General features: G+C 32.0%; 1 protein-coding gene across 2 annotated transcripts; it reads right to left on the bottom strand.

Annotated features, from left to right (window-relative positions):
* Positions 1-2,804: 2,804 nt before the first annotated feature.
* Positions 2,805-14,430, bottom strand: LOC143076143 (fibrinogen-like protein A). Of its 2 annotated transcripts, none has more exons than XM_076251810.1 (8): positions 14,044-14,430; positions 13,384-13,452; positions 11,360-11,440; positions 10,389-10,463; positions 8,052-8,185; positions 5,994-6,090; positions 5,121-5,282; positions 2,805-3,774 (listed from the first exon to the last, which is right to left on the bottom strand). In XM_076251810.1, exons 1-8 carry the CDS (start codon positions 14,225-14,227, stop codon positions 3,518-3,520), a joined length of 1,059 nt encoding a protein of 352 aa, XP_076107925.1. In that variant the 5' UTR covers positions 14,228-14,430; the 3' UTR covers positions 2,805-3,517. The 2 variants fall into 2 exon arrangements, with proteins under 2 accessions (XP_076107925.1, XP_076107926.1); XM_076251811.1 differs by having other exon boundaries at positions 13,390-13,452; positions 14,044-14,365.

The raw sequence follows: 14,430 nt of genomic DNA, 5'->3' as shown, positions 1-14,430 counted from the left end.
TCACCCACATTTTGTCGGCTTCAATTCAGTGAGCAATATTGAATTTCATGCTAAATACAGGAGCTTACCAGATTAAATTAACGCGACCTATTAAAATAGTCAAAACAATAAGTTTTTATTCCAATTACAATTGAACTTTTTATATCAATTCGAGATTTATGTCATGTTGATCTGTAATCTATTTATTTGTATTAAAACTTGACCAACTTCTTAAAATCTGACAGACCGTACGCGAACAGTCCGACGTATGCAGCGTTTTTTTTTTTAAAGTACGCGTACGGTACAAATACTCATATGGTCTGGAACGTAGACATCTATCTATATTGTTGAAAACTATACTATACTATGTTGCCTTCTGGATGTGCTTAGTTTGTCTTTGTCATTTGGTTGCTGTCTTATTAACGTATAACCTACATTTCCAACAGTTTTGTATTGCTAAAACGGCTAATGTGTATAGAATAATTGTCTTTCTTTCCCTAAATAATATGCTTAAGAGAGATGTGCACAGGCACTTGTTTCGATCCATCAATAGGAAGGTCAAGATATGAGGTCGACTTAACTGCATCTGTAGTATCCTTTATCTCTAGTTCGATTGGATAGATGCGTTCCACATAGTCACCAAATTTTGAATTATTTAGTGAAAGAACATCATCTATATATATAGCGAAAAGTAGAGTTAAAGGATATTGCTAACTTCTTATCTTTCTTCCTAAGAAGTTCATGCATGAAGTCAGCCTCATAATAATAAAGAAACAAGTCGGCAAGTAGAGGGGCACAGTTTGTTCCCATTGAATGTTGTTAATCAAGAAATCAAGCATCTTGACAATATCAGTTTCAGAGAATTTTTTGTTCGAATCAGAGTGATCCTTTACAAAGTAGGATTTATCCCTCCCTAAGACAAGATACTTGTATCTACGTTGGCCATTCGTTTCAATGAAACAAAGCAATACAAACTCTTTCAATTTGTCTTTTAGTTTGGAATGTGGAATACTTGTGTAAAGTGTAGAAAAGTCAAATGTTTTAATACTATTACAAGATGAAAGAGAGTTAACTCTAAAAGATCTTTGGAATTTTTAAGTATCCACATCTGATTCACGCCACCTCTAGAATAGACATTTTCACAATAACTTTGAAGCCCGTCTTTGATTGCTGATCAAATGTATGTTAATAATTTAGAAAGAGGTTTCATGGAGCACTTGGAAGTTGTTTCACGTTCCTGGTGAAGGTACTAAGTAAAAAGTGGGAGAAGACTATATAAGTTTGATTAACTTGTGTCTCATCCCTTTTGCACATTTAAGCAAATAAAATAAGTTTAAACTAAACTAAGTTAATTTTGAAAAACGCGTCGGACGCATAGAAATTTATTTACTTTTTTTTCACTTTTTAAACAATCAAGTCTTTTTCCCATGAGAACATAGATGTGCTTGACACTTAGGCTTTACAAATTATGATTAAACTATAAATACACCAATAGGTGAGCTGTGCCAAATACGCTTCTTCCTAGGAAGTATTTTTGTCTTTATAAAATCATGCAATTCGACATTTAAAAGACTATAAACGTATTTGACCTATCAAATGTCTTTTGTTGATTTTATAGCAGGTAAGATCACAACATGTCATGTACAAGTGGAAGGATAAATATAGATTAACATAACTCGGGATTTAAAAAAAAGGTTATACAACATTATAGGAATTATCTGTTTGTTTTTCGAAATGTTGAGACACAAAGCACATCTGCAGGAATCAACATGAAATTTGAGAAGGATGAACAAAAAGAAAGAGCATTTTTTTTTTCATTTAAAATTTGATTTAAGCATGTACACTTTGCAAAGTTTTATCAAGTTAGATATGTATATAATTATAAAAAGTTGGCAGCATTTATGTCATAGTCAAACCCATGTTTAGCTTTAAATATGTGTCTTTTCCTCAGATCTATGTAATGTGACGTAATAACACTATAAAAATAACACATAGCTGAGAGGGTAATAGAGCAGATTGTTACCCCGAGAAAACATTGTCAACTGCGGCCAATCAAAATATGGCATTTTAACGTGAAGTATAATAATAACATCTGCGGCCCTTTGATCAGCATCACATCTGTGTCCGTTTACTGAGATATTTGTCCTGTAACATATTGAAACTCAAGTGGGGCTGTATGTTTATTGAAATCCGTGTCCTTTACATAAAGTAGGCATTCAGAAATGTGACATTGGACAGGTACATATATAATGCGGTGGAGTATAAAGCGCTCTCCTGTCCCCTAACTTGAGACCGCTGTAACAACTCACCAGAAGTGTAAACTAAAAAAAAACAGTTTGAATGGACTTTGCTCAACATATAAGTACAAATAACGAACTATTAAACCAATGAATCAATCAATCAAATATTTTATTGTCGTATAAACTTTACAGTGTGACGAACATATATCAACACAATGAACACAATAAACATATATACATACATATCAAACATACACAATAAAAACAGCATCAAAATTTATAACAACAAACAAGCTGTTAAGAGTCCCCTGCCCTCAGTTCTAATGACTTTTTCAAGAAGGATCCCAACTTATTTGTTTGTAGAGGCGTTGATGGATTTTTTTCTTCTTCAGTTAAATTATTAAAGTTATTATTTTACAGTAAATATGTGTTGAAAAAAGTTATTTTTTAGAGTATTAAAGAAACATCAAACCAAAAACGAAAATACACACAGTAACGAGTACTCAATTTTTTTTCACTGTTTGCCATTCAATGATTTGTTAAATATTTGAAGAACCCCAAAAAAGTCAAAGAAAATGTTTCTGATTTAAAAAAAATATACAGAAATTTGATAATAAGGTAAGAACTGACTGACAAATAACTGTTAAGGATAGAAAATGCTTCGATTTTATAATTTATGCGAGAAACTGAAAGCTACTGGTATTTTAAATATCGATTTAATTCGAACATAAACTCGCACTGGTGTCTCTTTCTCCTATGGCGTTTTGATAATTCTGACATAAACACATTGGTAATTGTAACGTTAAAAGGGACAGATTTGAGAAAATTAGACATATATTTGTATAAATCTGAATGTATGGCGCAATTTACAATAGGACAGAGATATGAGAAAAGGCCGAATAGATTTTTGCTCATCGAGAAAAAAGATACAGGGAAGATTGGTCATAACTTTTCTCTTTGTTGTTTTTATATTTTTCTAAGTGCTTACTATGAAAAAAGTAAAATCACAAAAATACTGTACTTCAAGGAAAATTCAAAATGGGAAAGTCCCTATTAAAATTTGCAAAATCAAAAGCTCAAACACATCAAACAAATAGATAACAACTGACATATTCCTGACTTATTTTGGTACAGGCATTTTTTTATATAGAAAATGGATTTCATGCATGTGTTAAAAAAGTATTAAATATTTAAGAAATAATATTCAGTATAAATTTCATTATTGAGTTTTCTTTAACACTTGATCAAGGCATCCACGAAGTTTGTCTTTAATATAAAAACCAACATGAATGCACAGATCACACTTTCCGGCGAAGCTTCATTGATGCAGTTTTCATGGAGTAGTAGTCACCTTTAAACTTTTCCCAATTGATACCCATGTTCTTTCTCGCGACACCATCGGTTCCTTTGATATATTGGCCATTGAGAGAGGAATGGCTACAGTTCTCGTACCACCATGCACCTTTATTTGACCCGGCGCAGTCTTTACGCTGTACATCATTATCTTGGTCGCGCGTACTGAACTTCACCTCGTGGTGTAAAGCTAGACCATCACCTGCAAGGAAAACATATAAATTTATTTACTATCCATATTTTCTTTTATAATATTATAATTTATATTTCCATTTCCATTTCATTAAAATTCAGATCATTATAAATTAAGGATTGTATTTCTCCATTATGCAAAGCTCTTTGTAAGGGTTGAACTTTACTTTTGATTCTGTTTGGTTTTAACAATTTTACAATGCGTGTATCAGGATAAATATTTGAAATATTTTGGCTCAGAGCATCACTGAAGATATATTGCTTGTCGAAATGCTTATCTGGTGCAGTAAATTTGTACTATAAATTTTGTTAATACTGAATCAATATCCTCCCGTCAAGATTGATCAACCATCAAAATACCAGCTATCCATACAAACGCAACTGTAAGCTACTGCTCACTGATGATAACCCCGCCGGAATATTTCGGTAAATTAAGAAGTTGTTGAGTGATGAAATTGAAAAAAGTATCATATGGTATAGCTGACTTTTATAAACCCTGAAACCAAATTTTAGACATCCTTGTATTGTAGTTCCTCGGGAAAATTTGACGAAAATTTCAACTTGGCTATCATGTGCTAATTGATACAAATGTTCGGTAAACAGGAAGTTGTTGAGTGATGAATCTGAAAACGCATCACACGGTATAACTGACTCATATAAACCTCGAAACAAAATTTCAGAAATCCATGTAATGTAGTTCCTGAGAGAGATGCGACGAAAATATTCATGGGACAGGCCGAGGTAAAACAGTATACCCCACTTTTTGAAAGCGGGGGTATATTAATGAGCATGAACAGTCGGGAACAACACTGAGAAACAGATACTATAATCACTGGAGTCATTTAGTTAACTGAATTAAACTATAAAGAAACGTTACATCACAATTAAGGATTATTATCCATTCAATTTACTTTTCTCTTGTAAACAGAATATTATCGTGATGGGAACCTAAAGTTTTCTCTATGTGTACATGTAATATACCCATGTTCATTAATTATATCACACGTGAAGATGTGGAAAGACTGGAAACTAGATAGGTCAAAAGAGTTAACCTCTGCGTTTAAAATAAACGTTCGATGATTCGGTATTAAGGAAAAGTTGGAATACAGAGGAAAGTGGATACTTAGCACATATTTTTATTTTTATATGAACTGAAAAAGCAATTGTAGTCGAGTACATTTGAGTTCGATATTTTATCAAGATGTTTTAAAAAACTCACTGAGTCTTTTATTTTGTAATATCTTTAGGATAATGACTCATCAAAGTATATATCATACTTCTGTTATATTTATTTATAATTATCCTAAATCGTGATACTTCTTGTGAATTATTCGGAATATTACCGTCTGACCTTACCAGCGTCTCCACTGTAACCATCTACATACAGTGTATACTTTGATGAAGCATCACCGAGCCTAAACGTCGAGTATTTAGCATATCTTTTCTCGTTGTCCCAGGCCATTACATCAACTCGAAGTTCTGTAGGTTCTTGTGTGAGAACATGTAGCTTTTTATTACCTGGAATGTCAATTAGTAAAAAAATCATGCCCATCGATACTGTACTTTGATTTGTAACAAAAGCCTTGTATGACAAATCATAATCTACTCATTAAAAGTAATGAATATATATTGTTTATAAAAAAGTATTACTCTGTCATGTGACATAGGAATGAGCACCAGTGACATATTGTAACACTGTAATTACTTGACTATAAGTATTACATTTAATAGTATAGTTTTTAAGTAGAATGCCAGCATGTACCCTCAATAAATTTAGAACTTAATTTGAACATATAACTTGCGTTTCTCATTTGCTTATAACCAGGTAATGTGATTTCAATTGTTTGTTATTTGTTCCTATATATGTAGCAACATTCCAGCAGCTCCTGCATATAGATGACATTTCTCTCAGTTGATAAGATATGCCGGAGCTTTCGTTTTTTATCATATATTCATTTATAATATAGTGTTGCAAATATCAAGTAAGGAACAAAGAGTTCCTCGTTGTAAACTTGATATCAACTTCCGAAAGTTTTACGAATGTGGAATATCTAAGACACAGATGACAACCAATATGTTCAAATTCTCGTAACCAAAATCCGGTCCTCTTTTCCTTGAATGTGACATCACCAAATTAATTAAAAAATAGTATCACTATACAGGTTTTGTTTTCTTTGTAGCATTCTAAAAAAGGTCTGCAAACAATTCCGAATGTTTAAAAATGATTACCTAGCCAGAATTCACTACTGATGTCACCAAAACCGTTTTCATACGACACCCACTCTTTAAAAAAATCTATCGTGCCGTCTATTCTTCGTTGAAAGACCTGTTAAAAAAGAAGCAAAACTGTTTGTCCATATCTAAATTAGTCCGTTGTTGTAAAACTCAGTCATCACCACAGTACTATATTTCAATCTTTGCTTTATTTTCTTTTTTTGTTCATAGTTTGTATAATATCCAATAGGGTTAACCTTGCTACATTATGTCGGACTTGTCCAAAAACAGGAGCCTGTGTTTGTTGTTGGTTTATATAATTTGATTTTCGTAAATTGTTTTGTACGTGTTCTCGTTTGAATTGTTTCATCTCTGATTATTTGGGAGCTTTTCATAGCCAACTATGCGGTGAAGGATGGATGATTTACTCATTGGGAAGGCCATGCCGGTTTCGTAGAGTCGATCGCATATACGTTGTTGTCTTGTTGAAATTTGACTTCATTGGCAAATAATTTAATTTTGGACGAAACCCCATCTTTTGTTAACCGTATATTTCTTTTAATTTTTAAAGTTACTTTGTCCACAGTAGCATCAATGACTTCTAGATTATGTACATCTTTACATATATTAAGCTGATCTTATTGGGTAACAAAATGAAACTACGTACGGGCAATTATAATAATAATATAGTTGTTTAGTTATTTTGAAAGGAGTCGGTTAACTTTCAAAATAGGATGACATTATTGGCATCATGCGCTATGTAAGCAGGAAATTGTTTCAGCAAGTATCAACAGATTGAACACTATTTAAAGGCAATGGGTTTCTTCCATTTACCATTAGATATTTCATATAGTTTTTGTTGTATGATATGTTTTCGCATCTTGCCAAACATTGCATTCCCTATACTCTTTCCTTCAAGTTATGTGCGAATTAGAAAGGACATGAGTACAATTATATTTTGGTACCTATATTTGTACACAAGTAGCTGAGAGATGAACAACTTGGTGGAAATGAACATTGCGTTCCTACTTCAAGTATCAGGGAGGCTTTTCACGAAAAATATTTACAACAAAATGTGATACAATATTATATATAGCACGTTATACTCAGTCTGGAATGTTTATGACTTACAAAATGTACGAGTATTTTAAACTAGTACGATTTTTCGTGGGATTCATTGCAGATTTACATTAGACAAATAATCATCAATGGTGTGAAACATTTGGTACCGTGATTTTTTTTTAGAAAAATTTGTTGCAGTACTATTTGATAATTTGTCCCCCACAGAATATCATATTGCACACGCAATCTCGTTTATATGATATACTGCAGCTATTATAAAGTTTTGAAGTTTCAAAGTAGTTAAAAATTAGATTTTACTGTAAAAAAAACATCAGTCATATAGCAATAAGAATTTATGATATTGTATTCAATATATGTTCAAAACTGTCGATTTCACATGACCGGTTGTAAGAAAATTACTTTTACCAGTTTGTGTGTAATAATGTGGTTTCGAATGCATGAAATGTATAGAGTAACTCTTTGTGCATGCATGAGTGTTTTATGATTAAAGTAAATATATCTTCGACAATAGTTTATTTTTATCTGCTGAAACTAGAACAAACAAAACAAAAACAAAAACAATAGACAAATAAAATATAAACAAACTCTTTATATAGATTTAGTTGGTGTTCCCGTTTGAATGGTTTTGCACTAGTAATTTTTTGTGATCCTTCATAGCTTGCTGCTCGGTGTGAGCCAAGGCTCCGTGTTGAAGACCGTACTTTGACCTATAATGATTTACTTTTATAAATTGTGATTTGGATTGAGAAATGTCATATTGTAACTCATACCACATATTCTTATATCTCTATACTTTCTTTAGAGCAAAGAAGAAATGGGTCTAATTCGGGTTTTAATTGGTTTAAAACATGTTCAGAACACAAAAATGTACTGAGAGTAAGAAAATACATTAATAAAAATGTGCGAAGTAAGGGCAATAAATTTGTAGAGATCGACTTAAAATCCGATTCGATACTCATCTACACTAATAATGCATTTATAACTACTAACCAGCCACCCCCCACCATCAGTTGTCATATCACAGTACACATCAAATGGTTTGAATCCTATTGGTGTTATACTGTAAATACCATTTGTTGTCATACCACTCTGTTGCCAGTCAACACAATCTCTCATTACGTCATCTGTATAAAAAGGAATTTTAAAAGTGTGACATAGGACATTATAATGCATCAGTTCAACGTCTTTAAATTTATCTTTTCCAATAAAGGTCTTACTATGATAATGTCAGAGGCTCACAAAAGCTTGAGTTGCCTCTTTCAAATAAACACTTGACATCTTCAGAGAAGATAACTTTATGAAAAGAATAGCAGAGTGGTATCGGAGAAAAAGATGAAAATCAAGGCTTTCTACAATGTTTAAAATGGAATTATGTGTCACCAGTTGTACTCAATCACCATTAAGTTAAGACCTTCTGTTAAGGATCTTTCGATCTTTTCAAAATAAAAAACAATCCCCTTGTAGGAATGTTTCAATTGTCAAATCAAAATCAATGATCGCAGTTAGTGGCCATTTATTTATCCGAACCAAACTAAATGAGAATCGCGCGTAGAATTCTTCATAAATCATTCTTACATTCTTGAAATTAAATTCTTCATAAATCATTCTTACATTCTCGAAATTGAATTCTTCATAAATCATTTTTGCATTCTTGAAATTGATTTCTTCATTAATCATTCTTACATTCTTGAAATTGAATTCTTCATTAATCATTCTTACATTCGTGAAATTGAATTCTTCATTAATCATTCTTTCATTCTTGAAATTGAATTCTTCATAAATCATTCTTACATTCTTGAAATTGAATTCTTCATTAATCATTCTTTCATTCTTGAAATTGAATTCTTCATAAATCATTCTTTCAGTCTTGAAATTGGCCAAGCATTTGCCGATAAGCGTGATTTTCTACGGGGTACATTGATATAAACTATGAATCCATAGTTTATTAGTACCGACAAATGCACATGTTACTCTGTCAAAATATGACAATCGTTTAGAGATATTCAAATTATCAGCCTCCTAAAATTTAAGAAATTGTGGTTTACAACAAGATATGATTAATTTAATAAAGAAGATGTGGTATGATTGCCAATGAAACAACTATCCACAAAAGACCAAAATGACACAGACATTAACAACTATAGGTCACCGTACGTCCTTCAAATCTACTTATCGGAACCAGAGATTCACTCTTATTTTTCTGGGGAGTTTGAAATGAAATGACCACTTATTGTGAGAGACCATCAGTATGTTATCCCTGCTAAGTTTGGTTTTTTTTTGGAGGGAGAGGCTTGATGACCTCAGAGAAAAGACAAATACGTAATTAGGCTTAAAAAAAAAACTGATAGACAAACAAAGAAGTATGGTTAATGGGATAGCTAAGGCAAAAATTTGTTAAAAAAACTCAAGGAAAATGACTCTTTTCTGTTTATTATTGAGATGTTGTTTTATCTTCATTGGTGCTCAGTAATTTTATTTCATTTTCTGTCCTTATTCTGACCTTAAATAAAACAAAATGACAGTCAATGATACTAGCAATATAGGCGAACAAATGTTTTATCTTTCTAAAATAAAATAAGAATAGGAATCATTTCATGAATGATTAATTGCTTGATTGTTGGTTGCCTAACGTCCAGTAGAAAATATTTCATTCATGTTCTAGACGAAAACAAATTGATAATAGATATAAAAGGGGGATCCTGTAATTGAAGTCTTCCGCGAAGAAGGTCGGGGAAATTTAGACTGCCACTTGTCACACGAGGTACCAAATTATATACTAGTATCCTACACCGCCAAACGTACGCTTCTTTAATATTCATTGGTATATTGAACCTATTTTTACAATACAAAAGAAACTTCAAAGAGGTAATTTCACATAAATATATTTTTCACTCTTGGGGTTAAGTTCTCTTAAATTTTTCAGGATAAAAAGAATCTTGGAAAAGAATAATAATCACCCGTATGTTAATTTACAATTTTCTTTATTTGTCCGGTTTTATGAAGTTTGAGGCTCTGAGTGAAATAAGTACACTCATGTTAAATAAGACATCATCCTCATTTGCCATTATTTAGATGAAGTCAAATATAAATACTAGTCAACATATACGTCGTGCATACGTGATATAGAATGAAGGGTTTGACAATGTTTTTTTTTATGAGATCGGAAATAATGATTATATAACGGACGGACTTGCATACTGAAATCCATTTAACTTCCCCCTTCCTAACTACATGTATCAAACAAGTAGGGAATACAAATCTAAAAATGTTATCTGTATTAATAGATATAGAGTACGCATATATCGTATATACAAATGTATAACATACTGTTTGAAGTTCTGTTCTTTATGTCTGCTAGCAGCTTGATGATTTCCTCTTTGGAATCCTTCATTGATAGTAAAGCTGAAAACAAATGTTTCTCTACGTAAAAAAAATGTGTATTAAATAGTTGTCACTAGACATCGCACAAACAACCAATTAACTAATCAATCAATCGATATGATGCTTGCATCTCTTTAAATTAGGGAAAATGCCAACCAATCAGTTATTTATTAAACCAATAGCTCTCTTATTTGTTCACAGTTTTTTTGACACTCTGGACGATTTACAGTATGAGAGCCAGATATATTTGAGTAGACCATACAATTGTCGAAGATCGTGTGTCGTTTGTTTGGTGCCTACATCTCTGGTGGAGGAAGCCGGAGTGTCCGGAGAAAACCACCGACCTTCGATAGTAAAACTGACAATTCTTATCATTTAAGATTGGATTCGAGTGCACCCGAACGGGCGGTGCTCGAACTCACATCAGTGTTGACTGGCTAGTGATAACCGTTACCGTAGAACTACTTAGACCACTTAGCTAGTGAAGCCCTTCAACTTTAGAATAGACGACTTTGCTAATCGCTATGTATAAACTTGTGACATATTTTGCACGAAACTTGAAGAGTCATTTGTGTGCTTCAAACACTGCTTTGCAGTCTTAAACAACAATTTTCAGAGTTATGTCCAATCGGAACAAAATGTATGGAAACTAACATTATTGGTTCCATTGTTGGCGATCTTTAAAAATATGCTACTGTTTTTGAAAGATATTTATTTAAAAGTTAAAAATATTTTGTTTTAATTCTTGCCATTTGGCAGATAAAGAGGAGATATCTTTTTTACTTTTTGTCATGTCGATGACTTTCATAGCTTGTGATGCGGCATGGGTTTTATTCATTTCGAATAACTGCTTACTTCTATGTGATTGTGTGTCTGGTGGAAAGTCTTTTCTATTGTCAATGTTCATACGTGTTTACCTTTTTCGCTCTCATTTTTGAATTTGTGGAGCAAAGCAATAAGTTCAGCATGATCTTCTTTTGAGTATAGAATATAATTATCTGAAAAATAAAATATAAGCTAGTTTCTTAAGAATGAATCTGCATGAAATGTTAAGGTGTTGAATACCTACGTATTTCCATTTATTTTTATTTGCTGACCAGGTACATTTTTGTAGACTACCAGATCCCAATTGTCAACAATCCCTTGGTGTAACTAATGCGTCTATTGATATACTTTTTTGGTTATATTTTCATATGTTCACAATCAATATATCAGTCCCTGGCCTAGGAGAATTATATTTCTTTCGAACTAAAGTAATCAATCTTCCTCATACATAGCTCTGGTTCGTTGTCTTATTGGCTTTACCTTTGGTCCTTATTTTTATTTTATAAGCTCTTCCATGTTTGTATAATGTATTGGAATTTGAAATATAATTTCCTCGTGCATAACTGAAGAGATATTAATTGTTGAAATGTGCTTCTGTTGCAGTAAAATTTGTACCGTGAATGCTTAAGAAATAATTGATGCAAGCTATACTTTATTGTAGTTTTAACATGGGTAGGCATTATTATATTCGTGATTATTTTTCCCCGAGCGATAGTGAAGCGCCAAAAATTTCCCTTTTTCGTGTCCTTTTGTGCTACTGGTCATAAAAGGAAACCACTCTTTCGTCATTTCGTGGTCATAAAAAGAAACCACACTTTCATCATTTCGTGCGTCCGATTTTTTTCATGTTCATCAGTAATACTGTCGATTCCAAAATTTCTGAAAGCTCACCTAGGCCTATGTATATGTACATCTTCAAAAATGAACACGTTCTGGACAACATTGTGGACTGGAATAAATTACATGATCGTGTATTGCTGATAATCTTTTCTGTTTACATTTCTCTTTATCTTCTATAGTTTTGCCCAAAACACAAAAAAGGGTAAAACAAATTAATCATTTAACATTCAGGGTTAAATATTCCAAAATGAGATCATAAGACGATTTGAATCATTTATCCACTAAAACTTAGATTACGACAAAAACTCAAAAGTGATAAAAATCGTCATTGTGGGGCAATATGAGTAACTCCAATAAGAAGTCGTCTGGGATTTCTAAGTCGACCGGAGCTTGCTGATCATTTAATGCTATATCAGTTTTCCTCTATATATTATAATTTTCAAAATGAGAGGTAAAAAAATAAAAACAAATTGTAAAATTCGCCATTTAACGGCAATAAGTCAGAAGTCAGTGATCAAAACTCCCACACTGAAGACGGGCTAGAAACCGAAAGACCATCAAACTTAGATCTGATAGTTATTTATAGATATAGGTACCACGAGACCATCAAGCTAAGATAACTATATCAAATGCGTAGTGTCAAGTTTATAACAAAATATACTATTGTGTCATAAATATTTGTGCCATTTACAGAACATGTGTATCTTGACATATTCTTATCAATTACTAAACTTCGTGTAAGTGACCATGCATGACTTGAAATAGAAAATGGTCGTTATAATAAAATTCCTCGAGAACAAAGACTGGGTAAAACATGAAAAGTCATCGAAGATGAATTTCATTTCATTTTTTATTGCAAGATAAACGAAAATATCAGACAAAATTTATATAATGATATGCAATTAGATGCTACACGTTTTATTCATTTTCCTGATGATCAAAAATTATTTTATATATCAAGCCCCACTTCCTTTGGACATGTTAGAATTATTGGCTTCTTTATTAAAAGGTCATTAGAATTGAGGACAGAGGTCGTATTGTAACATGGATATTGAATATTGTACTATCATAAATTTATCACTTATGGTTTTGTGTCCATTGAATTAACTTTCGTATATTATTTTATTGTTTATTTTGTTTTTTATTGTTTGTTTAGACTTGTATTGCCACGAACACTGTGGCAATACAAATTTAAACTAGCTGTTCAATAACAATTAATAAAATTGTTAAATATATAATTAGTATACAATTTTGTTTTGTATTTTAACTTCATCACCTTTACTTATCGTTGTATTTCCATCATTTGTTTCACTTTGTTGACGCTGCGCTGCATTCATTGATCCAACTGCAGATAAAAATGAAACGTTAATATATTACAAGTCGTAAATAGTCATATTTTCTTGACCAATGAAAGCTAATGACACATATTTTAAAATTAAACAATACGGGAGAACAATAAAAAAAAGTTTTCTAAATTTCTCTGGATTTATTTCACAACAGTTCATTTTTAAGATAATATCTTCCAACCCGGCTTACATATAAATCTGAGCTTCAAAGCCAAACAAACGAAATCTCCATCATGCTGAACTAATTGATATCTTGAAATAACTGTACTTCAGCTGTCTGGATATTCGATAACATCATTCTATCTCTATCGACCCTCGGGTATACTTATATCGATCATGTAACTTTTGTTTACATATATGGATCAACAAGTGGCTGAACACATTAAATTCTTCCGTATTATAATTAAATTCTGCTTTATTTTTTACGTATTCTCTTGCATAACGATTTAACTAGTTGTGAATAAGTTAAGAAAACTTATAATTCATGTCAAGAAAAACGGCAAAAATTGAACCATGGAATCAATAACAAAAGCGTTGCTTTTAGTAGAATTTTATAAATAGAGTAGATAGAAATATGAAAAATTTCTCACCATTTGTCTGTACATTTCCTTGTGCATTGTTCTTTCCCAGAGAAAAGAAAAGATAACTTATTCCAACAGTTACAAAACATCCAACAATCAAACCACCAGCAGTGTATATCAATGTTCTATTACGAACCCAGAATGTGCGTTTCTGACTTTCAATCAGATGTTCGTCCATACCCAAATTATCCATTATATCTATTTCAGTATACGCTGGTCTACTATTTACTTCAGAATCAGGTTAAAACATAGGTGGTGAGGTGACGTGTACATACTTTAAAACTCACACGTTACTTTTCTCCAGATGGTACTTAAATTACATTTCAACGTAGTTCGTTAAGAGTACTAAGTAAGGATTTATAAAATGACATCCCGTAATAATACACATTCAAGCAG

The sequence above is a fragment of the Mytilus galloprovincialis genome, chromosome 5 (genome assembly GCF_965363235.1).
Source record: "Mytilus galloprovincialis chromosome 5, xbMytGall1.hap1.1, whole genome shotgun sequence".
Classification (NCBI taxonomy): domain Eukaryota; kingdom Metazoa; phylum Mollusca; class Bivalvia; order Mytilida; family Mytilidae; genus Mytilus; species Mytilus galloprovincialis.
The sequence above is the reverse complement of the archived record's forward strand: the minus strand, read 5'-3'. Positions and strand labels throughout refer to the sequence as shown.